Source organism: Lutra lutra, chromosome 16 (assembly GCF_902655055.1).
Source record: "Lutra lutra chromosome 16, mLutLut1.2, whole genome shotgun sequence".
NCBI classification, from domain to species: domain Eukaryota; kingdom Metazoa; phylum Chordata; class Mammalia; order Carnivora; family Mustelidae; genus Lutra; species Lutra lutra.
The window spans coordinates 4177580-4202127 of NC_062293.1; the positions used below are offsets into that span (position 1 = coordinate 4177580).

The 24548-nt window shown below is 59.5% G+C and overlaps 2 protein-coding genes across 7 annotated transcripts in view; both read right to left on the reverse strand.

Moving 5' to 3' along the window:
* The window catches only part of SEPTIN9 (septin 9), a 146544-nt gene that overhangs the window by 38681 nt on the left and 83315 nt on the right, over positions 1 to 24548 (reverse strand). The window lies entirely within an intron of this gene.
* Positions 10088 to 16915, reverse strand: LOC125088131 (uncharacterized). Of its 3 annotated transcripts, none has more exons than XM_047709168.1 (2): positions 13511 to 16915; positions 10088 to 10361 (listed from the first exon to the last, which is right to left on the reverse strand). In XM_047709168.1, the coding sequence occupies exon 1, from the start codon at positions 16657 to 16659 to the stop codon at positions 15751 to 15753; it is 909 nt and encodes a 302-aa protein (XP_047565124.1). In that variant the 5' UTR covers positions 16660 to 16915; the 3' UTR covers positions 10088 to 10361; positions 13511 to 15750. The 3 variants fall into 3 exon arrangements, with proteins under 3 accessions (XP_047565124.1, XP_047565125.1, XP_047565126.1); XM_047709169.1 differs by lacking the exon at positions 10088 to 10361 and having other exon boundaries at positions 13399 to 15009; positions 15338 to 16915; XM_047709170.1 differs by lacking the exon at positions 10088 to 10361 and having other exon boundaries at positions 13399 to 15009; positions 15334 to 16915.

Below are 24548 nucleotides of genomic sequence, written 5' to 3' on the forward strand. Positions count from 1 at the left end.
CTGTGAGCCCCGGGGCCGCCCCGGGGCCGCCCCGGTGACAGCCAGCCAGAATTCTGGATGCCTGGCCATGGAACAGCCGGAACCCGAACCCGAACCCTGCACCGGTTTCAAAGACCAAGAGACCCCAAGCTGTCTCGGGCGGGCTCTCTCCGGTGTCAGGAGGGAGGGCTGCCGGGTGGGGGCGCTCCAGGTTGGTGATACGTGCAGCAGCCTCCACGCCCTCCCTCCACGAAACAAGGACGGAAACCAAAGCCCAGCAGCTGAGACAGTGGGATTGGGGGCGGGGGCGGGATCGGGGTTGCGCAAGGCTCTGAGACCCTGGCTGTTTGACCTCTGGAAACAGGTTCTCCATCCTAGCAGCACATCACTACTCTAAAGGGGAACTTCCAAAAACTACAGAGGCGGGGCCTCACCCCAGCCATTGAGTCCACTAATCTGGGGTTGGTATTTTCTGAAAACTTCTCAGGGGACTCTACTGAGCATTCTGGGTTGAAAAGCACCGTGTGGGGAGCCTGGTCACTCCCGCTACCTTTGGCTCAGGGTCCTGGGATCCAGTCCCGCTCCCTCTGCCCCCCTTCCCTGGCTTGTGTGTTCACGCTCTCTCTCAAATAAATGAGTAAAATCTTAAAAAATTTAAAAAAAAAAAAAAAAAGGCACCTTGTGGGTCTGACAGATGCAGACACATGTCTGGAATCTGGCGAGATCCGGGGTCTCTGCCGAAAGCATTCTAAGCCAAATGTACAAGAGGCACGCACAGGATGAGGGGCAGCTGGGGGGTCAGCAGCTCCTTCTACTGTCCAGAGAAAGCCAGAAAAGGCTCTTTGATTTCCATTAAGCGTCTCCACGCTGCCCGCTGCCCGGCTGGGACTTGGAAAAGAACAAGACAAAAAGGAGACCTTGGGAGGGGTCCAGGGCACATCACTGTGGCGTAAAAGTGACTCTGAGGAGCCATTCGAGCTCTGAAATCTCTTAAGAGTCTAAAAGCAGAACTTCCCAGAAGGACTTGGCTGTCACCAATCCCCTGCTCTGGGCAACCAGGCAACACAGACTTCATCACAGAAGACGGGAAAGTCTTCACACCAGACCTAAAGAGACATTCACAGAACGATCTACTTCCCATCTATTCTCCTAAGGGCAACTATCTTTCCAAAAAGTGATTTGTTTTCCAGTAAGTGTTCTTACCCCTCTGGTGATAGCATATAAGCTTCATTCTAACTGCCCCTTTGCATCACATTTTTTCTGTAAACTCCCATACCTATGGGATTAAAGCTGTCTTTTCTCTCCATACTGTGGCTCTTGACGTTTAACTCGGGGGGAGGGGTGCCTCCTGCAGTTTAATTTGCAGACCCCTGGACCCCTGGTACTGAACCTAAGAATATAGAGGAAAAGTTTTTCCTTACCAGCACTCCCAAAACAAAAACAAAAGCAACCCCTCTCTTCACTACAAATCCACGTTTCCCCACCCACAGCCAACAATTCAGACCCGTTTCTCAAAGTCTGTTAAAGCAAGAAAATTTGTTCTGCAGGACGCTTCCGTCCGAAAAGGTTTCCACAAATATAGCCATCAACTGCTCCCCTCTTTTAATGTTCACAATTATTTATTAGCAAACTAAATATTATATTCTCTAGAGTTTTGGGTTTTTTGTTTTTTGTTTAAACTCTTTTATGTCCTAAACTTGTTGGGTTATGGAACCACTTTGCACCTTTAATACTGATTCATGGTCCCAGACAGAACACAGTTTGGGAAACACTGGTTTAGACTTCGCAGCCTACCAGCCCTCTGCTCTGGTTCCAGGCCAGACATCAGATCGGTTCCAGACTCCCAGACAAAGCTGGGGTGGGGGCAGAGATCACAAGCCCCACAGGTAGGATGGCCTTGGAATAACAGTTTTAAACCCAAATTCCAAAGTTACCAGAGAACACAAGAACGTATCACGGCAGCAGCATGTTTAAAGGCAGAAATTGAAAATGACGCAGTGTCCACAGAGGAGAGCACAGCGAATCGTGGTTCGGGGCCACCTGCCCACAACCCTCGGGCAGTGAATATACACCCATCAGAACTACAGGCACGGGGGGGCAACGACCTCACATCTCCAAACACAAAAGGCGCTCAAGGATGCTAATACTTCATACCCCCAGTTGTCCAACGTGCACAACACCACACCACTGTGCACGACTGAGAGGAACACCGCAAGCGACACTGTGGACGTTCTAAGCCCCACGTGGGAAGGATGCGGGCGTGTCAGGTGGGAGGAAGGAAACAGGGCTGGTTCCTGCTGCCACTTGGGCCAGGCGGAGGCACGCGGGTGTTCATAGTCCTTGATGATGCAGGTTTACTAAAAGCTAAAGAAATCTTCGGAGGACCCGGGGGAATAACGAGGCGTGAGCTTCTCTGTGACTGACTGGCTAAAGGCCTGATAACGTCCCTGAGCCTCAGTTTACTCACCTGTAAACCGAGGCAACAAACCCATTTGCTCATCAGCTGCTTGCAAGGTGCCTGCTCGAATTTCCTGCCCTCCCTTACGGGGTTCTGGGCAGGATGATAATGAGCTTACAGCCTCAAAGGGCTTTGGAAACCACATGAAGTGCCTCACCCGGAGAGGGGGAGCCCCCCACTCCAGGCCTGTTTTCGTGACCTGGCAGAAAGTGTTCCAGTCAAAGGAAACCTTGTTTTTTCCTTCGGGGCAGAGGCCTTGGTCTCGGGCCTGAGGTCTGCCGGCTGCTCAGACTGACATGAGGCTTCCGTCAGCCCGGACCCACTGTTGGGGAGGGCCCTGAAGCCCCTCACCCCTTTAGCACCAACAGGGGCACAGGTGAAACCACCATTTGCAGCAACGGAGAAGCCTGTCTGAACTGGGCACGAGCCAGCCCTGCTCTTTCCTCTCTCCCCCGAGAAGCAGGAGCTCAGGAAATTCGAGGCTGTGAAGCAGCCCACACATCACCTCCGGCTGTTTATTCAGAGAGGGGACGCTGACCCTCCTGGGCTCACGCCACAAGCCCCAGCACCCCATAGTGCTAGACCCTCCCCGTGCGGGGGGTTGGGGGGCCAGTGATCCCTCCCTCAGAGGAGCCTGTGGTCTCAGGCACCCCCCCCCACTTTGTATTCCATCCCCCACCACCTTAGCAGCTGAGGGACTCTGGGCAAATTTCTCGAGCTCCTGGCAGCGGTCTTCCAGCCACCGAAAGGGGAAAGGGTCCTCCCATCCCCGGAACCCGAGAAAGAGGCAGAACGTGCACAGACCAGCAGGAGCAGGTGCTCCAGCACCACGGGCCGCCCACCTCTTCCCGGCATGGGCGCGGGTGCCGGGCCGGGAACAGCCCGGAGCGAGCATCTGCTGCCAAGATGCACGGGGCTGTGAGCTGGAGATGCAAACAGGAATAAGCAGAAACTGCTGGTGCAGAGAGGCCGGAGCATCTGTGCTTTCCAACCCTAACGGGGCGCCCGCAGGATCTCTTGGGGGAATTTCTCTTTTAAAGGTACGTTTAAAAAAGACAAGAAAAAAGGATGAATACACAATAATCAGTGAAAGAAGGCAAAATAAAATAAATTAAAAAGAAATAATGAAAGCGTGCTGTCTAGTGCCCTTGGGTAAGCGCAAAACCAGGCACAATTCTTTGGGGAACAGAACATTTCTGTCCCCCGACTGTGACGGAGAGCACACGAATCCACTACGTGGTAAAAGTTCGTGGAACCACAGGTCAAAACAACGAAGTGCCCATGAAGCTAGTGAAAGCTGAAGGGGTCTGCAGCTGAGTTCACACTGGACCACCGTCACTCCCTGGCTTTGATAATGACACGTCACGAGGGAGGACGCTGGGTAAAGGGCACGGGAACTCCTTTCTGTGACTTTTGCAACGTCCTGTGAGTCTACAGTCTAAGACAATTTCAAAATAAAGTTTTTTAAAAGAACATCAAAGATGTAACAGGCCATGGACACTGACCGCGATATACGAGTCAGAAACGGGATATTAGACGCTTTCTTCCTTCGTCTCCTCATGCGGTGTGCATCGGCCCAGTGCCCGGAGCACAGGCTCTGTCCTGGGTGTGCGGACCTGGGCGGCTCCGATCTCATCAGGGAGGAGACCCGGAGCTAAAACGCAGCGGTAGGCAGAAGCCCAGCGAAGGGTCTGGCAACACTCCGCAAGGACCCCCGGCACCCGAGAACGGTTCACCCAGGCTGTTTCCAGTGGATCCTAAAAGCGGCCCAAGCCCCATGAGAGAAGGCAGGCATCGCCGGCAGGGGCACCTGCACGCAGATGTCTGGAGAGGCCGAGGGGCAAGTGATGAGGCCGGAGGTCCCAACCGTGCTAAAGTGTCACTCCCAGCTGTTTCTTCCGGATCCCAGGATAGGAGGATCATAGGGACTTGCTCAGCGGGTCCCCACTCTGCTCAGAAAGGGATGGTTTCGTGGCCAGAAAGAAGAGCTTTACTCTTTCAAGCTGCTGGCCTCAGGGTGCCGATGGGGGAAGCGGGGGTGGCAAGGCCAGTCACGGAGGTCTCCAGGAGCCCCAGGCAGCCTGGAGGCACCCGCAGGAGGTGGAGGGCAGCGGCGATGTGCAGAGGAGGCCCCCTCACCCATGCAGGGCACCTGGCCCTTCCCCAGCCTCAGCCAAGGCATGGGCTCCAGGCACTGTAAGGCAGAGGCCGGGGGCCCAGGCAGGGCTGCGGGGAAGGGAGCAGAGGCTGCAGGGGCGGCTCTTCCAGCTTCCCCAGGCCTATCCAGTCTGCTCCCTGACGTCCGCTAACCATCCACCATGGAGGACAGTGCTGGAGGCGGCGAGCTGAAAGCCTGGCTTGAACTCCCTGCGTGCTCCTGATCCTGGCACTGAGCTGCCTTGGGCCTCCCTTTCCTCACATGCACACCAGGCAGATGAGCTCCAGAGTCTTTTTCAGCTACAGAACGTTCAGGGGGGGAAAAAAAAAAAAAAAGGCCACAAGAATGAGGCTGGCAAGCCCGCTCACACCCCTGCCTTCACGTGGAAAGGGGAACCCGTTGCTCCACTGGATCCCCTCCTGCCCAGCCTGGAGGAGCCCTCCTGCCCACTCTGGAGCAGGGAGAGGCTGGGGGAGCCCAGCGTCTTCTAGGGCTCGGGACACATAGAGAATTTGCCTGGAATCTTTCCAGAAGAAGATTACCACTTCCTGACTGTATCAGCTTCCTGTTGCTGCTGTAACAAACCGTCACAAACTCTGTGACCTACGACACGTATTTGTCATCTGACAAGGTTCTGCCTCTCTGGGCCTCTCCCTTCCTCCTCCCTACACTGAAGGAGTGGGACACTCCTGCAGACAACAGTTCTGGAACCCAGTGACAGCCCCGGCCTAACACTTGGGGACATTCTCTACGTGCCATCCCAGGCGGTGACATCCTGGCCTTCTCTCTGGTGTCCTCCCACCCTGCAGGGGCATCAGCAGACTTCAGCGGCCTCCAGGACCAGGGCGGCGGCCCGGAAGTGGCTTCTGCCCACACCCACCCCAGCCTCTGCAAGAGAGGCGGAGGCAGCAAAACAGGAGGCCGTAGGTGGCAGGGGCCAAGGAGGCCAGGCCTTTCCCTCCAGCAGAAGCCAGGGGAGCAGAGGCACGTGACCCCAGCCCCGGGTTCTCAGGGCAAGGGGAGCCCAGGGACAGGGAAGCGGCAGCCCCCCAGCTCAGCCATGGGGGATGGGCAGGGGCTCTGGCCCGATAGCCCCTCCCCAACTCCCCATGGCTCCAGCCCAGGGCCTCCCCGCCCCCGTCCCCCATCCGCCCTCCAGGGAGAAAGTGAGGCTCCTCGCATTGCCAAACCCCAGTAATGAATCCCACATTCATTCCATCCTCTGCTCATCGAAAGCTCTCCCTCCACCTTCCGGGCTCTCTCTGAACAGCTGGCCCACAGAAGTCGGGTGGCCGGGGTGCTGTGCCTGTGCGCAAGAGCTCGTTCTCACTGCCTCCCCCACCCACCCCTTCCTCTGAAGAGGCCTCTGGTCCTGCCCTTTCCCTGGGAAAAGCTGGAGCAGGAGCCCCAGCCCTGGGATTCATCATTAACCCTTCCCTGCCCGCCAACTTCCTGTGGCCCCACCCGCTCCCACCACGCTGGGAACCAGAGGTAGACAGCAGAGGCCGACCAGCCAGTGCCTGCACCTCGTACATAAAAACATGTACAGTCAAGGCCAAGAACACACACCATCGGCTGGTACAGTCAGGAGGTCTGACAGGTACAGAAGGCTTGCGGCCAGGCCTCCCTCCAGGCTCTCAGCCCTGCCCTGGGTAAGCCGTGTGCTCGGGGTAAGCGTGTGCAGACTCCGCAGGACATGGAGGGCCCCAAGAGGTTCCTGCCTCACCGATGACATGAAGGCAGGGCTCTGATGCCAACGTGTGCAGATCCCCACACCTGTGCTGGAGGCAAGCCTCAGACCAAAGGCAGGACAGGTACGCGGCGAAGGGAAGCCATACCCAAAGGAGCCGACCATAAATGACTGTGGTCATCAGCCCAAAGGTTGTCTGCGCCCCTCAGACACCCCATCTTGGACTGATGTCTTTCTGGAACGATATGTGGGAGACCAGGCCACACTGACCAGGGACCCCTGCACCCTCCAGTCCCACTCCAAGGATGGGCTGTTCCACCTGCACACAGGCCCTGTTCGCTGGCCAGGGAGACAGGATTCCAGCTCTGCCACGAACCTGCTGGGTGACCCTGGCCAAGTCACTGCCCCTCTCTTGGCCTTGGGTTCTCCCCAAGGTCAGAGGTCCAAGGAGCTATGTCGGTGGGTAGGGACAGGGGCTCTGGAGTCAGGCTTCCTGAATTCAAACCTTCTCTCTGTCGCCCTCATCAGCTGTGTGGCCTTGGGCAGGTTACATAACCTCTCTGTGCCTTGACTTCCTCATCTGTGAAATGGGAATCACAGAATTGACTTCCCAGTGTGGTAGATCAGATGAAAGGAGATACACCAGGTAAAGCATCCTATGGCCATGCAGAGTCCCTGGGAAGCCCAAGTCACCACGAAGGGACACCAAGACCACTGTGCCAGTCTTTGGGGGCCCTGTGCAGCCTTGGCAGCTGGAGGCCCCGGTCCACAGAAGGTGCTACCCCACCCTCCTTCCTTCTCTCCCCTCTGACAGCAGCTGAGATGCTGGAGCCCAGCCCTTGTTCCCAGTGACCAACCACCATCCTGAGCTGGTAACCACAGATGCCCCAGGCCACAACCCTCATCCACATTCGAGAAAGGTGAACAATGACCTCATCTTCTTCAAAACCACGTTCATTCCTTCCTCCCGCCTCCGAACAAGCCTTAGCCTCACGTGGAAGAGAGAACACCGAGGCCTCCAGGACGGGGTGGGGAGTCCAGGAATATCTTCCAGAAGCCAGGGGCTTGGCAGGGCTTCCGGTCTTCCCTGGGGGCTACCCCCGACCCTGCCCCTCACACCACTTCCAGGCGGGGGAAGGGCAGGACCCCAGCCACGGCCCCCCACCCCCCACTGTTGGGCCTTGTTCTAGGGAAGCAAAGAGAAGCTGCCCAGAGAGGCGGAAGGAGCTCTGCCTGTCCCGGTGAGTGCTGGGGACCTGGCCTGGGAACTCCAAGCTGAGGGGCTTTCCCCAAACAGAAAAGGGAGAAACTCAGACACACGGAACAGCATCGATTTGGTGTTCTATGGCACCAAAACCTACACGCACAGGCAAAATGTCTGGTTTCTGAAGGCCAGAAGGCTGGGGAGGGGGGGATGTGGCAGGGGAAACCCAGGGTCAGGGAGGGGGAGAATGTGGCGGGGGGAACCCAGGGTCGGGGAGCGGTGGGGGGGGGGACCCAGGGTTGGGGGAGGCCCCACACAAGCTCTGCTCTCGTCCACTGAGCAGCGGGCGGAAGGACTTAATTAGTACCATACGCAGAGCACAGCGGAGGGGGGAGGGGCAGGAAAGGAAACCAACCACGAGGGGCAGGAGGGGGACCAGGAAAGAGCAGGGTGCACTCCTAGCCAAACCTGCAGGGAGGAGCAGCCAGGCCTCCCTGACCGCCCCCCCTGCAGATTTTCCCCCAGTGTTTGTATCTACAGCCTGTCCCAGGGACAGCTGGATCCGGCTTGGAGGGCAGGCTCAGCCAGCCCTCTGCAGCCCCAAGAAAGCCCGGACAGTGCCTAGGGCCACAGCTGCTGTTTTTCCAGCACGGACAGGGGGCAGGGGGTGGGGTTGGGGGGAAGGGGGACCACAGTAAGGTCCCCCTGGGCAGGCAAAACCGGGTCCTGCCTCACTGGCTCACACTGATGACCCGGCTCGCCCCATCAGGAAGGAATGGCCCCTAGGTGCCCCGTGTCTACGCGGACAACAGCAAGAGTCAGGAGGCCTCCTCCCTGCTCCCTCTGCTGAAGGAGGGTCTCTCAATTCAACCCCCCTTTCCCAGCCAACCCTCATTTAGTTCAGGGACGCACCTTCCTCTCTGTTCAGCCCTGAAACCCCTCGTGCTATGGGACAGGAGCCGCGGCGTATCAGCTGGAGGTCAGGGGCTGGGAGACAAACCCTGGGATGAGGGGGGCACGAGGGGCTTCGAAGATGGACCCCAGCTGCTGGGGGGGGGGCAGGGCTCACAGGAGTGGGCCCTCCTGCCTCTGAACGCTGGGGTATCTGTGACCACGGGGACAGCAAAGTCACACTGGAGGACGAGGACGGCTGATGGAGCATCCTCTAGAGTATCCCAGAGCTGCCCGGTTTCTGGGCTTCCCACTTTGCGCTAAAGTACATTCTCGGGCCATGTGGTTTGGGGTTTCTGCCTCACGGCCCCAAAAGCACTGTGGGAGCAGCTGAGAATGCAGCGGGCCCATTAGGTAGAGAGGGAGGACCCTCGGCGTCAGAGCAGGGAGGGTCTAAACTTGGGAGAACCAGATCCCTGGCAAAGAGCCATCAGACACACACCCTTCCCCGCCCCACCCCACGGCCCCCTCTCAGAGCCAGGACACCAGCTTCTGGGAGAGGGACTCCAGGGCAGGCTGCCTCCTCCTGCAGAACGGGGACTGAGCTCCGGGGAAGGGCTCCCAGTCAGTCAATGTTCCTACAGTCCCTCCTCGATGGCTCCCAGAGAAAGCATTTCATCTACAGTCGTCAGTGTCCCGAGATCCAGAACATTCCCAGGACCGCAACTACGAGAAGAGCGAAGACTGACTAAGAGCTTACAAATGGCAGGCACGGTTCCCAGAGCTCCACACGCAACCCCCTTGGGTCCTCACAGCGACCCGACTGGACCCCTCCTGTGGCTCTCCTCCTTCAACAGGTTAGGAAATGGGGCACAGAGGGGCTCAGCCACTTGTCCCAGGTCACACAGTGAGAAGGGGTAGGAGCCGGCCCCGTTCCCTGCTGGCCTCCTGGGGACCGGCTGAGGAGGGAGTGGTGGGGCAGTTAGGGCCATCCCTGAGATCCTCATGCTCTCCCCAGATACCCCAGAATCTACCCCTAGTCCTCAGCTCTAGGCCTGGCACCTCCAAAGGTGAATGAACGAAAGACAGCCTGACAGTGGACAATGGAGGCGGCAACAACGACGAGGTCAAAACACAGACAGACGTCACAGACCACGATGGCGGAGCTCCTCGAAGCCCTCTGTTCGAATGGACAAAACCGTTTCTCACCGAGTTCTCTGGAGTGTGTGTTTCTATAAGCCCATTTCACAGATGGGAACAAAGTACTTTGGCCATGCTGCCAAGGTCATGCTTCCAGAAGATCGTCCCTGCCCAGCATTGTGCCCACACTCCTGACCACACCACTCACAGATAATCCCACGGAATAAAAAGAGGAAGCATGGGGGGGTGCCCAGCCCTGGTCTGCCACCCCCCTCTGCTGAAACCTCCCCAGCCTGTTTCCAAGTCCCCGTGGCCCCAAGATGGTCCTCTGACTTTGCACACTGTCCTAGAACAAGTGGGCCCGGTCTTTACAAGGCCAGATGCAGGCAGGAGGAGGAAAAGCCCCCAGGAGGGAGCACACCTGCGTGTGGCAGAAAGAAGTGTCCAATCCCATTTTTGTGTTTTTTGGGGTTTTTTTGTTGTTTTTAACTCACTTGTATTAAGCATACTTTTAGAAAGACAGCTTGGAAGAGATGCAATGATCAGTGAGCACATTCTCTCGAGTTTTCGGATTTAATTTTCTCTGCCATGAGTTGGCATAATTTTTCAATCACAAAAGATAAGGGTTGTTTTCAACCAGGAAGACAGATGCTTCGTAGCTTCTCAGCAGCCCCTACGAAGGCACGCTGGCTCGGCCGGCCAAGCGGGCGGAAGATTCCAAAGAGCGGTCAGCCAGGCCCGGGGTCCCCTCGCCTCCACAGGCAGAGCGGGTCCAGAAGCCACTGACAGGACGCACAGTGGGGGCTCCACAGGCCCTGCCTCGAGGCCCCTTCCCGCTGGGCTGCACAGAGGATGTGGGTTCAGCTGGAGTTTGTATCAATACAGCTCTGCTCCGTCCCCAGCCTGGTGGGGACCCCCGACCCCACCCGGTGTGACAACCCCAGGAAAAACGTTAGCAGGGAGGGAAGCCACTGTGGGCAAGATTGGAGAGACTTTCCAGGGAGAGACAGATCAAAAGCACTGTGCCCACTCCTCTCCAAGGACCCGCAACCTCCACTGCCCCCTACTGACCAGCAGCGACTCAGGAGGAAGATGCGGCGGCATGCCCAGGGAGGCTGCGGGCACACGGAGGTGGGGAGTGGGGCTGGGGGCACGGGGACGGGGCGGGAGGGGAGCCTCTTACCCATGGCAGTTCCCATCTCCAAAAACCTCATGGCCCTCAATTCCTCTATGACGAAATGAGGCCACGCGGGACTGGACACCCACTTCCCAGGTGGGCAAGTGGCTCTGCCTGCACAGCACACGCCACAGACCTCAGGTCTGTCTCCAAGCAGAGGACACCGTGGCCACCAGCAAAACCCAGAAGCACCCTCCCCAAGCCCATTCTCGGGATATGACGACCATGTGCTGCGGACAGTGGGCGAGGTCGGTGGCGGGGGGGGGGGGGGGGGCTCCATCCCAGGCTAGTGAGCCTCCCACGCAAGGCCAGCCCGGGGCCACCTCCGACGGGCTAGCCCCGGCAAGGCACAGCCATGGTCCGAGGGGCAAGCCTAGGGAGGCAAGCTGCAAGGCATGGTGGGAAGGAGGGCCGGCACACTCAGACCTGCCCAGTGCTTGGCCCCGGGTCCACCCCAGGCAGGTGCCGGGACGTCGGAGGCGCCCTTTCCTCCTGCAGAACAGGGGACGGCATTTATGCTACGGGGCAAAGCGAGTTGGTGGTTGGCTCCACCAGATCACCCACGGCTCCACAGGCAAATGCCAACAGAGCGGGTGTCTGAAGCCTGGCCCCAAGGCTGCCCTGTCTGCTGTGTGGCCCTGAGTTCCATCAGCTCTCAGCGGCCCCAGGAATGACCTCCCTACCCACCAGGCACTGGCACAAAGTGGGCGAGTGAGTGGGTGAGCCCCTCCCCCCCCAGTTGGAAAGCAAGCCCTCCCTGGGCTGACCCCACGGTCCTCCCTCCTGTGCTCAGGTTGCCCCTCCCGTACTGCTCTTTGTCGCCTGAGCTCTTGCTGTGGGACTTGGGACAGTTCCCTAACCTCTCTGGGTTGTTCCTTCAAAACCAAGACAGCAACACTGGCCTGCTCCAAAAGGTCACGGTGGGGTCACCTGCGAAGCCAATGTCAACCACGCCTGGGACACAGGCCAGCTTTCCCGGAATCTTGTGCCTGCTGCCCCCACCTGCCTGAGGGATAGGGACTATTAGTCCTCCTCTTCCCGGATAAGGAGGCCAAAAGGTTCTGGAAAGCACCCAAGGTCACCCACTGCAATGGGCGCATGTAGCTCAAAGCCTACGCTTTGTCGACTACGCTCATATCCCCCAAAGACACGGCACACATCATGGTTATGCTTTGTCAACAGCCCCGCCCACACGGGCCACTGGGTCAGCTGGGCCGGCTGGGCCATCCTACATGAGCTCTGAGGCGAGGTCAGCCCACATACCTTGTTTCCTTGCCAATGTCCCACCCTGGCCATGCAAAGGCCCTGGGGTCAGAGGTCCAGCTTAATCCCCAGTACCTGCAGTGTGACTACAGACAAGTGACTCAGCCTCTCTCTGCCTCCTGGGTTGCTGCAAAGGCCACAGGAGAGGCATGGAGCGCTATGAGCCCAGTGGCCGCTGTGCCAGGAAGGCTGGATATCTGGCAGCCAGTCGTGGGGTGGTGAGGACAGCAGTGACAATGAACAGATCAAGCCAGAATGGCAAACGAGCCCAGGGATGGCGTGCTGATCAGACAAATGAGTGCTGGTGGCATGACGAGCAGAGCTCCAGGCACAACCGGGGCAGGGCCCAGGTGCCGTCCTGGTCCCCCCGTCCAGCCTGCGCCCCTGGCCTCCCCGTGTCCCGGTGCTGCCTGCCCCAGCAGGTATGATGGGCTCCAGTGGGTCTCCTGCCAGTACTGGGGCAGAGGCAGGTAGGCACAGAGTGGGGACCCTGGCAACCGGAGGCGGATGCCGCCAATCCAGAGCAGACGTCTTCCCTGTGGCCTCAGAATCCTCAACACAGCGCTTCAAGCAGCCATGACTGCGGGGCCAGAGCCAGCCCCACAACCAAAGCACACTCACCATGCCAGCCCAAAAGCTAGAGCCGGGTGGGCCAGGGAGGTGGGGAAGCCCGACTCGGCGGACGAGAGCCCCGGGCCCTTCTGCCCCCTTTCTGCCTGTCAGTCCACCCACCCACGCTGGATTTGGTGCCCTGGAAACACCTCCACTCACCCTCTGCTTGGTGGGCTTAGGGCTGCCCCTCCTGGGATCCACCAGACACCAAGCCACACCCACAGGTGTCATTCCCACCTCGGGCCTCTGCTCTGGGAGCTCTGCCTCCCTAGGCATGCCGGCCCACGGTCATCTGGGACTCCCACTAGGCACCAGCCAGTGGCAATCCACTTCCCAGCACTGTCTTCGTTGCTCCCGGCTTCGCTGCTTGGTGGCTGTCTCGTGAGGTCTGACAATACCCCTTGGCCTTCTACCCTAATCTCTGCCCCAAACAAACTTCTCACTTTTCCAAGGCCCACCATACACCACTCCCTCCAGGAAGTCTTCCATGACTAGCTCCAGCTAGAGGGAACCTCCTTTCCTGCACTCCCCTACTGCTCAGTGCCCAACAGGCTCAACTGAGCATCGAGGACGAGCCCGTCCTGGGAACACGAGCCGCTTTCTCCTGCCCTTGTGCAGTGTGCATGCCGCATGTGGGCAGCAAGTGACAGATGCGTGCACACCCCCCAACTCACGCTCACAGTAAGTGACCCACTGCTGTGAGAGAGCCACTTTAGCTGGGATGGCAGGGGACACACCTCTCAGGTGGTGGCATTTAGGCAGGGACCCAAATGAAGCAGCCAGAAGAATCAGAAAAAAGATGGCCCAGAAAGGAACAGAGTGAAGTCTCCATGGAGACAAGACTTTGTGTCCCAGGGGCAGCCAGGGCCAGGGCAGGGGGGCAGGACGCCAACAACAGGTGAAGGGGGATGAGTGTCCCATGGACAAAGGGTGCCCACTGGAAGGTCTGAGGCACAAAGTGATCTGAACCATCCGGGAACATCACTAAGAACCGCCAGGATCACAGCGTCAAGCATCACACAGTGACCCGTCAGAAGGCGCAGGAGCCCTGCAGGACGGGGACGGCAGGGGGCGGTGTGGGGTAGACCGTCATTTTCAGATGGGGCAACTGCCTGGGACATTTTGGAGACAGCTGTGGGGGGCAGATGATTCCACTTTCTCAGGCCCAGGCAGCTCCCAGGGTGCCGCTGTTTCCTGACCAGGTGTGGCCCTGAGGTGTGGGCCCAGAAGGAAATGGCCGACTGTGCTGCAGAGTGTTGGGCTGGGAGGGGTGCCCTCCCCAGCCCAGGACCCTCCGCTCAGCCTGATTCACTGGTCCAGGTTCCCTGCGTGAACACAGAGCTTAACTTCTCAGCGGGGACTGCCCCAGCACGACCCAGAACCATCACGTCCCAGCTCCTCCTCCCGCAGATTCGGACCGTCATGCAGGGATGCCTGGCTCTGCCCAGGGTCAAGTGGCCAGTGGCCAGCAGACCCGGGATCGCCCCGCAACTTCTGGCTCCGAGCCAGACAGACAGTCTCTCCTCCCGCAGACCACAAGTACAATATAAATGCCTACTGGGGGGCTGGGGGGATGGTGGGTGGACGGATGGACACGTGGGCAGGGAACTGACAGGGCCTGTGCAGAGCTGGGCCACATGGAGGGACCCCCACACACCCCATTGGGAGTGGAGCCCGCCCCTGTGCCAAATGGGCGCTGGACCAAAGTGAGCTCTGACTCCATTCCAGGGGAGTGGGGCCCCCTCCCTGCAGGCTGTTCCTGGCAACCCGCCCTCCCCCAGAGCAGCGCTGGCCTGCACCACATGACCCAGCCTGGGAAGACCGTCCCAGATGTGGGAGGTCGTGGAGACTGGGGACTGGGGACTGAGCATGCGGGAGAACCAGCTGCACAGGGAGCTGGGCCAGCGGCCTCCGGAAGCCTCCAGGCTTCGCAGGCCAGACTCCAAGGGTTTGCTGCCATAGGCCCTCTCCTACTAGGCGGCAGACAGCCCCGACCCCATACCTGTGGGCTCCAGAGCTCCAGGAGAGGACATGTGGCCTCGTCCTCGGTGCGGCTGCCCACTGGGAGTAAGACTCCAGCTGCAGTCCCTTCCTCTCCTGGCCCCAGTTTAGCCATGGGGACACTGCGCTGGGGCTGCCCGGACATGCCAGGGACCTCAGCACAGCCAGCCAACCAGAGGCTGGCAAAGGGGCAGAGAAACCAGGCCCCGAGTTACAAACCTTCTGGGGCTCTGGAGTCCCAACAGCTGCGTGTTCAAACTCCAAGCCAGCATCTGCCACTTCCAGCTGTGTGGCCTGGGTAAGTTTTTCAACCTCTCTGTGCCCTGCTTCCTTCTCTACAACACCTAACAGTCGGTGAGTGTTTGCTAAGGTTGCTGCGCAGATACGTCCCATGAAGCAGTTGGAGAAGCTTGGAGTCCAGCACTTGGAGTGATCACTGTGATTAATGGAATCTTAATAAGAGCTATGAGGAGAATGACAGCCTCCCCACTGTGTCCCTAAAATGGAAACAACTCTGCTCCCAAAGCAGCAGAGAGCCGGCCAAGGGCAGGCTCCCAGGTCTGGCTTTGAGCCGCGATCCCCTTTCCGAACACTCCCCCCACCCCAGTCTCTGCTTGCTCTTCTGTGGACAGGCCCCACCCTCCAGAGTAGCTCATGGCTGGCACCTGCTTCCAAAGCACATGTTGGGACTTTCCAGATCTTTCCTCCCCTCTCTCTGACCTTCCCCTACTCAATTACCCGCCCCCCAACACTTTCTTACTCACTCTCTCCTTTCAGGCCTGTTCAAAAACAGACGGCGCAGGCCAAGTGTGTCAGCTGGCTCCCTGGAGAAGTTTCTGGGCAGCAGGAAACGCGGCCGCTCCAGGGGGAGTGGCGCTCAGAAGGGTTACTCACTGCGGAGCCACGATCTCACGGGCCGTGGAGTCACAGGGCAATGATCCAGGCCAGCCTGGCCCCCAACTCCCCGATGAGGCACTAGCCAGGGGCCCCGGCTCTCCAGTCTCTGGGGCAGGAGCCTTTGTCCCCACCTGGTCACATGGTCCCGGACACTGCATCCAGGGGACCTCCCCAGAGGGCCCCCCTTCAAACACCGTGTGCGCGACACGCTCAGAGGGGCTATAGCTCCTCACACGCAACCACAGCCCGGAGGCCGGTGAGGTCTCAGAGCCTAGAGCCGTCACTCGGGGCTGACCCTGGAGTGGGGTCCTGACCGAGACCCCAGGAACATGGGAAGAGAACTGGAAGCTGCAGGAAGGCGTTCACAGCAGTGTTCAGCGAGCTCCCCTCCCTCCCCAGGGGCCTGGGTCCAAAGGGCTGGGTTTGGGCCTAGGAAGCTGCATTTCAGACTCAGAACTCTCCAGAGCCTGGAGAGAGAACTCGGGCCCAGAAGGTGAGGGAGCAGCGCGCTGACAACGAGCAGCCTTCTGCCACGGGGAGCCTCACGCACCATCAGCCTCCCCATGGCCGTGTGCAGCCAGGGGCCTGCTCCCTGAGGGGTAAGGACGGATGGTTCTCCGGGGGGTCCCCAGCACCCCCAGGGCCCTGCTCTCACCCCAGCTTCCCCACCTCGCATCCCCAGGCAAGAACTCTGGGGGCTGGCTCCCAAAGTCCAGAGACCAGGAATGAGGGCACCCAAGGACAGAAGCTCCCCTCCCAACCCCGGGCCATGCTGACCCGCTGGCCCCCCAGAAAGCCATGTGGCCTCACTCCTGTCCTGGTTCCCAGGCCGGGCACTGACAGGAGTGCAGACCTGCATTTCTGCTGGCTTCCCCACCTGACTCACTCTCTGACAGTCCCCATGGCCTGGGCCACGGTGTGCAGGGAACAGGGACAGGGCCTGTGCTGTTGCTAGTAACACCCGCCAAGAGCCGAGCCGGTGCTGGCACACCTGCACACAGGCCTCTGGAGCAAGCATGGAAGCTGCCAGTCGGAGGGGGAGACCCCACTGCTCCCCACCTTCACCTTGGGGGGAGGGGCAGGAAAGCTCCGTCCTGGCCCAAGTCGGCGCCTTGCTCAGCCCCATCAGGAGGGTGAAGTACCCCAAGCTCCAGGAACATCCGTAACCCAGGCGAGCCTGTGGAGCCATCAGTGCACTGGGACAAACGACCCGCTCTGGGACCTGCAGGGAGGGACCTGCTGCAAGGCCTGGGAACAGAGCTGGCAGGCGGGACGCCAGCGTGACACCCCAGTTTTAACTCTTTTAACTCCCCACCAAGAAGGCACACCCCCACCTGAGCCCAGCAAAATCTCCCTCTCTCCCCCACTCCTAGCAGCACTAGAGGACGAGGGGGTAGCAGAAAGACAGAACCGAGCAGTGGGGCGGGGCAAAGGCCGGGAGGGGCGGGGCAAAGGCCGGGAGGGGCGGGGCAAAGGCCGGGAGGGGCGGGGCTGCGCACGGGGCGGGCGGGGCTGTGCGGACGCGGCTACCCCGAGCTGGGGGGCTGGCTGGAGCCGCGGAGAGCAGACACGCGGGGCTCCCCGCAGCTGTGATCCAAGGGAGAGAAATGGGGCTTCCAATCTGTTCCCACTCAAGCCCCGGACAAGCGGTATCTTATTTCAAAACCAAGCGCAGCGAAGGGGCTAGAAGAGGACGGGGAATACCAGAGTCTCTCCTTTCTAAACGGGGTTTTCTCTCATCATCTCCTGGCGCCTCGCGAAAGAAAGAAGCAGAGGGAGCGTGCCAGCCCGGGCTCCTCGGCATCCCAGCCAAAGCTTCGGGGCAGGGGCGCGGCTTCTCGCACTGGCCCAGGTCCCCGCGCAGCTCCACCCCCACCGCTGCTGCCCGCCTCCCCGGCCGCCTGGGCACCCAGGCTCTCCTGGGATTCAAACGGACTGTGAGCAGCTGCCCGGCCTCAGGCTAGAGGCTGGGTGTCTCTGGCCTTGCTTTCCTAATCCAACAAATGGGATAAGGAGAGAAACCTTGGCCAGAGGCTAGCCTTATCACGTTGCAATTGTGAGGTTATTATCAATCCTCCCCGCTGAGATAAAGTTTTCTCTAACTGCAGTGACTGGGATGGGGAGTCTTCCAATGCCGAGTCCCATCCAGTCCCATCCAGAAAGGGAGGTGCCTGGGCCAGATAAGGTGCCTGGGAGGAAGGGAAGAGGGAAGGAAAAGCGAGGGAGGAGGGGCAGGAATGTGCCAGAGGGAGAGGGAAGAGTAGGGAGAGGGAAGGGGGAGGGAGAGGGAAGGGGAGGACCCTCCCGGAACAGTGCCTGTGGAACAGTGCCTGTGACCATGTGACAGGAGGAGGGCTCAGACTGCACCCCCTCCCCAAGACTCTTCTGGATGCTGAGGGTCTGAACAAATCACCCATCACTGGAGCCAAGTGTCTCAGCGGTTTGCCGGCACTGGTGTGGGGGGTGCGGCCCAGGCTTCTGTTTAACATGGGGGCACTACCAAGGCCAAGGTGGCCGGGGATCCTCCCCACCCAGAGAACAGAGCGCCAAGAACAGGCACGCACGAGACTTGCTGCTGAATTAAATCTCAGGGCATTCGGCTTCTCACTCGCCAAGCTGGGCTGCCTCCCCAAAACAGAACATCCACTTCCAGCGTCGGCCCTGGTAAGCCCCTGGTAAGCCACAGGCAACGGTCTGGATGCCTTGTGGGCCCCGCCCCACAGTGTCTGCACCAGCCTAACCTACTGCGAAGACCCCCACCCAGCACTGCCACAGAAGAAGGTGGGGCCCAGCTAGGCGGATTTATCTCCTGCCCAGTGGACAGGGGAGGATCCGCCCTCCTCCACCCCAGCCTCCCCAGCCATGCCCCACCCCAGAAACCCACCACCCCTTGGCCCTCCGCCCCCAGCTGAACTCACCGGGAGCTGGTGTCAGGGCCGGGCCTGAAATCCCCGGCAATAGGAGGGTCAGTGGCTTGGGGGCCTTGTTTTAGGAGATGCCTCAACCCTCAGTAACCTGAGCCCCTGTGCTGGGGGCCTGCTGCCTCACCGTGCTGTCCTTCCTATCAGGCACCAAACAGACATTAGTCAGCAGGCAGGCAGGCAGGCAGGCAGGGAACCACAGACCTAAGGGAGGCCCAACGTTCTTCGACCAGAATTAAGGTGGGGGGTGGGGATCACCCTGCAGAGGAAAACGGAGCCCCTCTTCTCCCTCTCGGGCTGGGATACTGGACCATGCAGAGACGCAGACACTGCCCCCAGGCAGGGGTCACACCGTGCCTCAGGCATAGCTCTGGGGTCACCAGTGACAAGTGGAGACCGTGGGTGTCGCCTCCCTTCTAGCTCAGTTCCCCGTTGATAACAGGCTCCCCACCCGCTCCCCAACGCCATGCACAAGAGGAAGCTGACACCCCAAATTCTGCCGGACCCACCTCGGGAGGAACAGAGGGAAAAACCACTGTAGACCTCACACCCTCCGGGGGCCCCACGGGGTCTCCTGTATCTGCCTGAACACAAGGGAGGCAAGGCCTGAAGCCCCGGTGCCCACAGATGGACAAAAGTTATTCTTTTGTAGGCGGTGTCACTGTCCGTGACAGTGACTGAGAACAGAGGCTTCCAAGCTGGACCCTGGAGCGCAGGATATTAGGGACAGAGGGCCTGGGAAGCAGGGAGGGGCTGCCCGGCCTCATGGTCTGGGGTGGGGGGGCGGGAGGGGGCTGGCCTTGGCCCACACAGGCCCCAGGCCAACCCAGCACGGGACACAGGGCCCACGGGTCTCAAATGATGGTGGAGCCGGGCTGAGCCGGGGCTGCCTGGAAAGCAAATGTGCCATTTCGCCAGGTCGAGATGCCTCTCTGCTCCTGGCAAAGCATCTGGAGACTTCACTGGGGCAGTGAGGGAAGGGGGAGCGGCTGCCTCCCCACCATCATCAGGAGGGGCCGGCTCAGGCCCAAGCTCTGCACCTGCAGCAGAACTCCTGGGGGAGGCCAGGCTACGCCATCACCACCGGCATCGAGCCATCCTCTCCAGGAACTCAGCCTGGCCCACCAAGCCAACCAAACGGCCTCCAAGGTGTCGTGGGGGCTCCAGCACCTGTGGTCTCGCCGGTGCAGCACACCATCTTCCTTAACCTTCACGGCCAACACCTCAACACCTGGGCAGCAGGTGCTCTCACGGGAGTGGGGCGGTGGGGAGGAGGCACCACTAGGGGGTGCTCAGGGGACCAGGGGATGGGAGGATTTAAGCCTGAGAATGAGATATTTGAGAGTAGAGAATAAAGCCTAGGGACATCCCAAAAAAGCCCCCAAATGAAAATGAATATACACACACATTTTAAAGGAGTATATTTCATAAGGGCTCGAACCCACCACCCAGAGATCAAGCCCTGAGCTGAGAGCAGGAGTCAGAGGCTTCACCAGCTGAGCCACCCAGGCGACCCTGACCCTATTTCTAAGCAAGGTTCTGAATGGGCACATCTAGAAAGACCTGGCACGGTTTAGGGCTGGAGGAAATGGTGGCAGGGGTGGGGGGCAGCAGCTAAAGGGTATGGGGACTCTGTCTGAGGTGATGGAAATAGTCTAGAACTGGACACAGCCATGCCTGCACCAGTCTGCGGCCGTGCCCTTCCCGTGAGCCCTTCTGATGAGCACACCCCGTGGTCTATAACGTGGATCTTGATAACCTGCTTTGAAAGAAATCAGCAAAGCTCCTACCGCTGCCGGGAAAAGTGAAAGGAAGGGAGAACAGCGGAGCGCAGCGGGCACTGGAGAGCTGAGGCTCACTCCGGGAGATGCCACATTTGCACACACCCATCCATCCCCCACACACATGCCTCGATCTACACAATCCTGTGCCCTGGTTTGTGCTGTAAAATGTGTTTCTTACCAGGAGCTGCAGCCCAGCAAAGTGTGAAAGGCGCTCTCTGGGCCACAGCAAACTTGGGATTCCTGGAACGCACACCTTCACCTGCCTGGACCACTCTGCCCCCTCCGAGCCCCAGGTCCCCCAGCACAGCCACCAAGAGGGATCGGCCGGCGTGGTGGAAGCTCTCTCCCCGGGGGCTGTGGCCCTCTGGACTGGTCACTCTCAGAACCCGTCACGTGGCACTGCTCACGGGTCGGAGGGAGCACCCCAGACAGCGGCCACGTCCATGCGTCTCTGCACCTGGCCCTCCGCGGACGGCGCCTGGCCCAGGGCAAGTAGCCAAGAATCATGGAGTGATGGGACCCACACAATCACCTCCGAACCGTCGGGGAGGGTTTAAGTGGCTTAAAGGATGATCTGGAAAAAACCTTGTTGAGGTTTTAAAAAGGAGAAAGGCCCCTATGAAAGTATCAGGCTCAGACGGTTTCCCTAGAGAATTCTCTAAAAGTTGTAACGGGAAGAACACTGCGTCGCTGTTACAACGTTCCAGGACACAGAGAAGAAAGATACACAAATTATTTTTCTGAAGCCAGTGGGACGCTGACACCAAAACTGATAAAAATAGCACGCACGGAGGGCGCCTGGGTGGCTCAGTCGGGGAAGCGTCTGCCTTGGGTTCAGATCATGTTCCCAGAATCTTGGGATCAAGCCCCACATCAGGCTCCCTGCTCCGGGGAGAGCCTGCTTCCCCCACCTCCCCTCTCTCTGCCTGCCTCTCTGACTACTTGTGATCTCTGTCAAATAAATAAATAAATCTTTAAAAAAGCAGAGGCACAAGCACACCCCACACACGTTGGGTCAGGCCCACGTGTATCTGTGCAAAACCACACGTCCCCACCTCGCTGTTTAAACCTCAATAAATTCCAGTAGATTAATGACTTGCAGTACGTAAAGCACGTAACCAAAGAAGTGCTAGAAGCAAACCTGGAAGGCATGTTTTCTATAATCCTGGAACACAGGAGGCCTCCAAGCAGAACACAGATCCCAACAGAGGGGAAAAAAAAGAATGCACTTGACAACCTTCGGATTAAAACCCTCTGTTTGGAAGTCCACACTATAAATAGAATCCAAAGTCGTCAACCAGCAAGAAGCACTTGTACCAGTGACAGACAACGAAGGTGCACGAGGGACTCTCAACAAAGAAAACATCAAAAATGTTTTCGTTTGGTCAAAGAGCCCAAGCCGGGCTAAGAAGGGCTGGACGGAGCCGCTCAGGGAGAAACCAGGACCTGTAAACGTGGGAGAAGATACTCCCCTTCCCACCCAGAAAGAGAGAGGACAAAAAGTCCCCGTCCGACAGCTGGCCGGGGCCCGGGACCACTGTGTGCAAGCCCCAAAATCTGCTGTGACCACTCCAAGGCCGGTGTGGCGCCACGCACAGACAGTTTAAATGCACCGGCCCCGTGGTGCAGACATCCCCCTCCTGAAGTCAGGCAGTCCCGGGCACACAAAGAGGAACACGGGGGAGCTCATCGAAGCCTCACGCATCCCGGTGACCAGCGGGGCAGGACGGAAGGACCAGAGGGACCCGCTGGGCACGAAGACAGCCCCAGGATAATGGAGTAGTAGTTGTAGGGTCTGATTTCATTTGATACTTACACAGACTCCTCTCCACAGGCACCGAAGGACAGTCCCCACACGCAAACCCCAGAAGGCCACACGACGCGCCCCGCTGCTAACACCGGCTGCCCCGGGGAAGAAGGGGGAGGGGGTGTCCAGGCACCGCGCTCCCGGGCTGGGCCCGCGCTGCTCAGTGTCACCCAACACCACTTTCATTCTAAGAGGCTGCGCCGGAGGAACCGTGCGTGCCCAGCGCACAACGAGAAACCAACCACAGGGGCCAAAGTGATCGGGGGTGCACGGGGCAGCCTGCGGGAGCCCAGGAGGCCTGAAGACGATCCCCGTCGGCCGTGCCCCCACATACAGTACAGGTGGGCAAGGCCTTCCGGGGACTCCTCCCTCTTCACCTTCTATGCTTCGATGTTGGAAGCTCTGGGCGTCCTTCTGAAAGGAGGGAGATGGCAGTTGAGGGAATGGAGAGGGGAGATCAATCGTGGGAGCTCCGTGCCCCCCTCTTTAAAAAAGCGTGACTCCTTTCATCCCTGTCCCACCACTTGGGGAACTGGAAGCTCAGTCCCAGGCACAAGCGGCCTCTGCTCACCAGCTACATCCCAGAGATCCCGGCACCCCCGGAATTCCAGGGGAGGGGCACCTGTGATGCCCACAGAAAGCCCCAGGTCGGGGAAAGCCAACCCGGGGAGAGGAAGGCACATCGTACCCAGAGGAAAGCCTCTGGGCCTGCTTCCCCGCAACCCCCCACCCCCACCATGGCACTCGGGCAGGCCATCACAGGTCCACCCTGGGCCACAGCAGACCAGTGTGGACCAAGGGGCATCCAACCATGAGGCCAACCATAGTCCTGCCAGGGCTGCCCACCCTTCCTGGCACCAGGTGGGGGTCTGAGTGTGCTCCTCCAGCACTGAATGTGTCCTCTGTCCGTGCCGCACGGAGCGTGGCTGTCTGGCACGGGCACATCTCACAGACAGCGGCCCCATTGTGCAGACCGGGCTCCCAGCAGCTGTCCCGGAATGAGCCCGCAGGAGGCCTCACCCAGCACCATGTGTTGGGAGTCTGGGTTCCGTCCTGGGGCCAGGCTGGGTGGTCAGGGCCACAGCCCCCGAAGCGGAGAAGCGCTGAGACCCGCCTCCAGCGCCTGACTCCCTGCCCTGCCCTCCCCGCAGCTGTGCTGAGCTCCTGTAAGGCATTCAGGCATTCCGCAGCTGCTGGTGCTGCATTCCCTGCACGGGTCCTTCTCACCCCTGGGCTGGGCTGGGCAGACAGCCGGCCAGGGGAGGAGGGGCCCTTTGTCCAGGCAGTGGAGGCAAGTTCTGTCCTTGCTGCCCCCTTCTCTGCCTCACCTCAAAGGACAGACCCCTGGTCCTGGCCACTGTCCTCCTGCACCCCCGTGCATGGGGACTTCCTGCCTCAGACCAGGAGGGGCCGGCTGCTCGCTCCTACTGGAGGAAGGGGAAAGAGACCCAATCCAAAAGTAAGTGGGTACCTGGCCGCTCTCTAGGGCTGAGTCAGGAACAGGGGAGCTCAGAGCAGAGGGATCCTTCCAGGTAAGATAGCCTGCGGGGGGCACATCCCTGCCAGAGGCATGGCCTTGTTCTGCCAGAAGAGAGACACTTAGGGGCACCTGGGCAGCTCCGTCAGTTAAACGGCTGACTCTTGATTTCAGCTCAGGTCCTGATCTCAGGGTCCTGGGATCGAGCCCCACATTGGGCTCCCTGCTCAGCGGGGAGGCTGCTTCTCCCTATCCCTCGCCCTCTGCCCCCTCACCCCCTGCATGCAGGCGTGCATGTGCTCTCTCTGTCTCTCTCAAATAAATAAATAAAGCTTTAAAAAAAAAAAAAAGAAAGAAAGAAAGAAAGAAAAGAAGCATTTAGCTCCACACAGAGGAAATCCTGCAGGCCAAGGGCCCAGGGCTCAGTGAGGTACGAGCCCACTGCTCTGCTTGCTTGATCACACACAAATGAGTTCCTCAGCAATTATCAAGCTCCTGCTGTATGCCACGTGCTGGAGGAAATGTCACCAGGGAGTTCACGGCCCAGTGTCGGGCCCAGCGTGGACCCTAGTTAGGGGGGGTGTCCTGTAAACGGGGGGGGGGGGGTCTTGGGAGGCTTTGCAGAGCCCGGGCCTTTCCTCCCTAATCGCACAATGGTCACCCTCTCATCCGCCTCCCCACTCAGGGCCTGGCACATTCCCACGCATGTCATTGGCCAGCCCCTCCTCCCCCTTCACACTCAGTACACACCTGACTTTCCCTGACGCCTCTGCCAGCCCCCTGCATCCCTGCCGGGGGCCCCAGGAGCCCCGTGCTTGCAGCCCTCCATGTCCCCCGCAGAGCTGACACCTTCTCCCTTCTGTCTCAGCCCCTAATGCAGGCCTGGGGCACCAGGCACCCGGGTCCCCCCGGGAAGGAAGGCAGGTGCCCCTGTGTACGCAGACACCGTGCCCAACACCACAAGCTTGGGGAGCCAGCGGCCCCCGCCTCAATGTTCCACCCGCAAGACAATTTCTAGATGCTTTTAGTCAGAGAGAAACCCTACTGAGACACCTAGCGAGTCCTCCTCACCCCAATTCACACCCACCA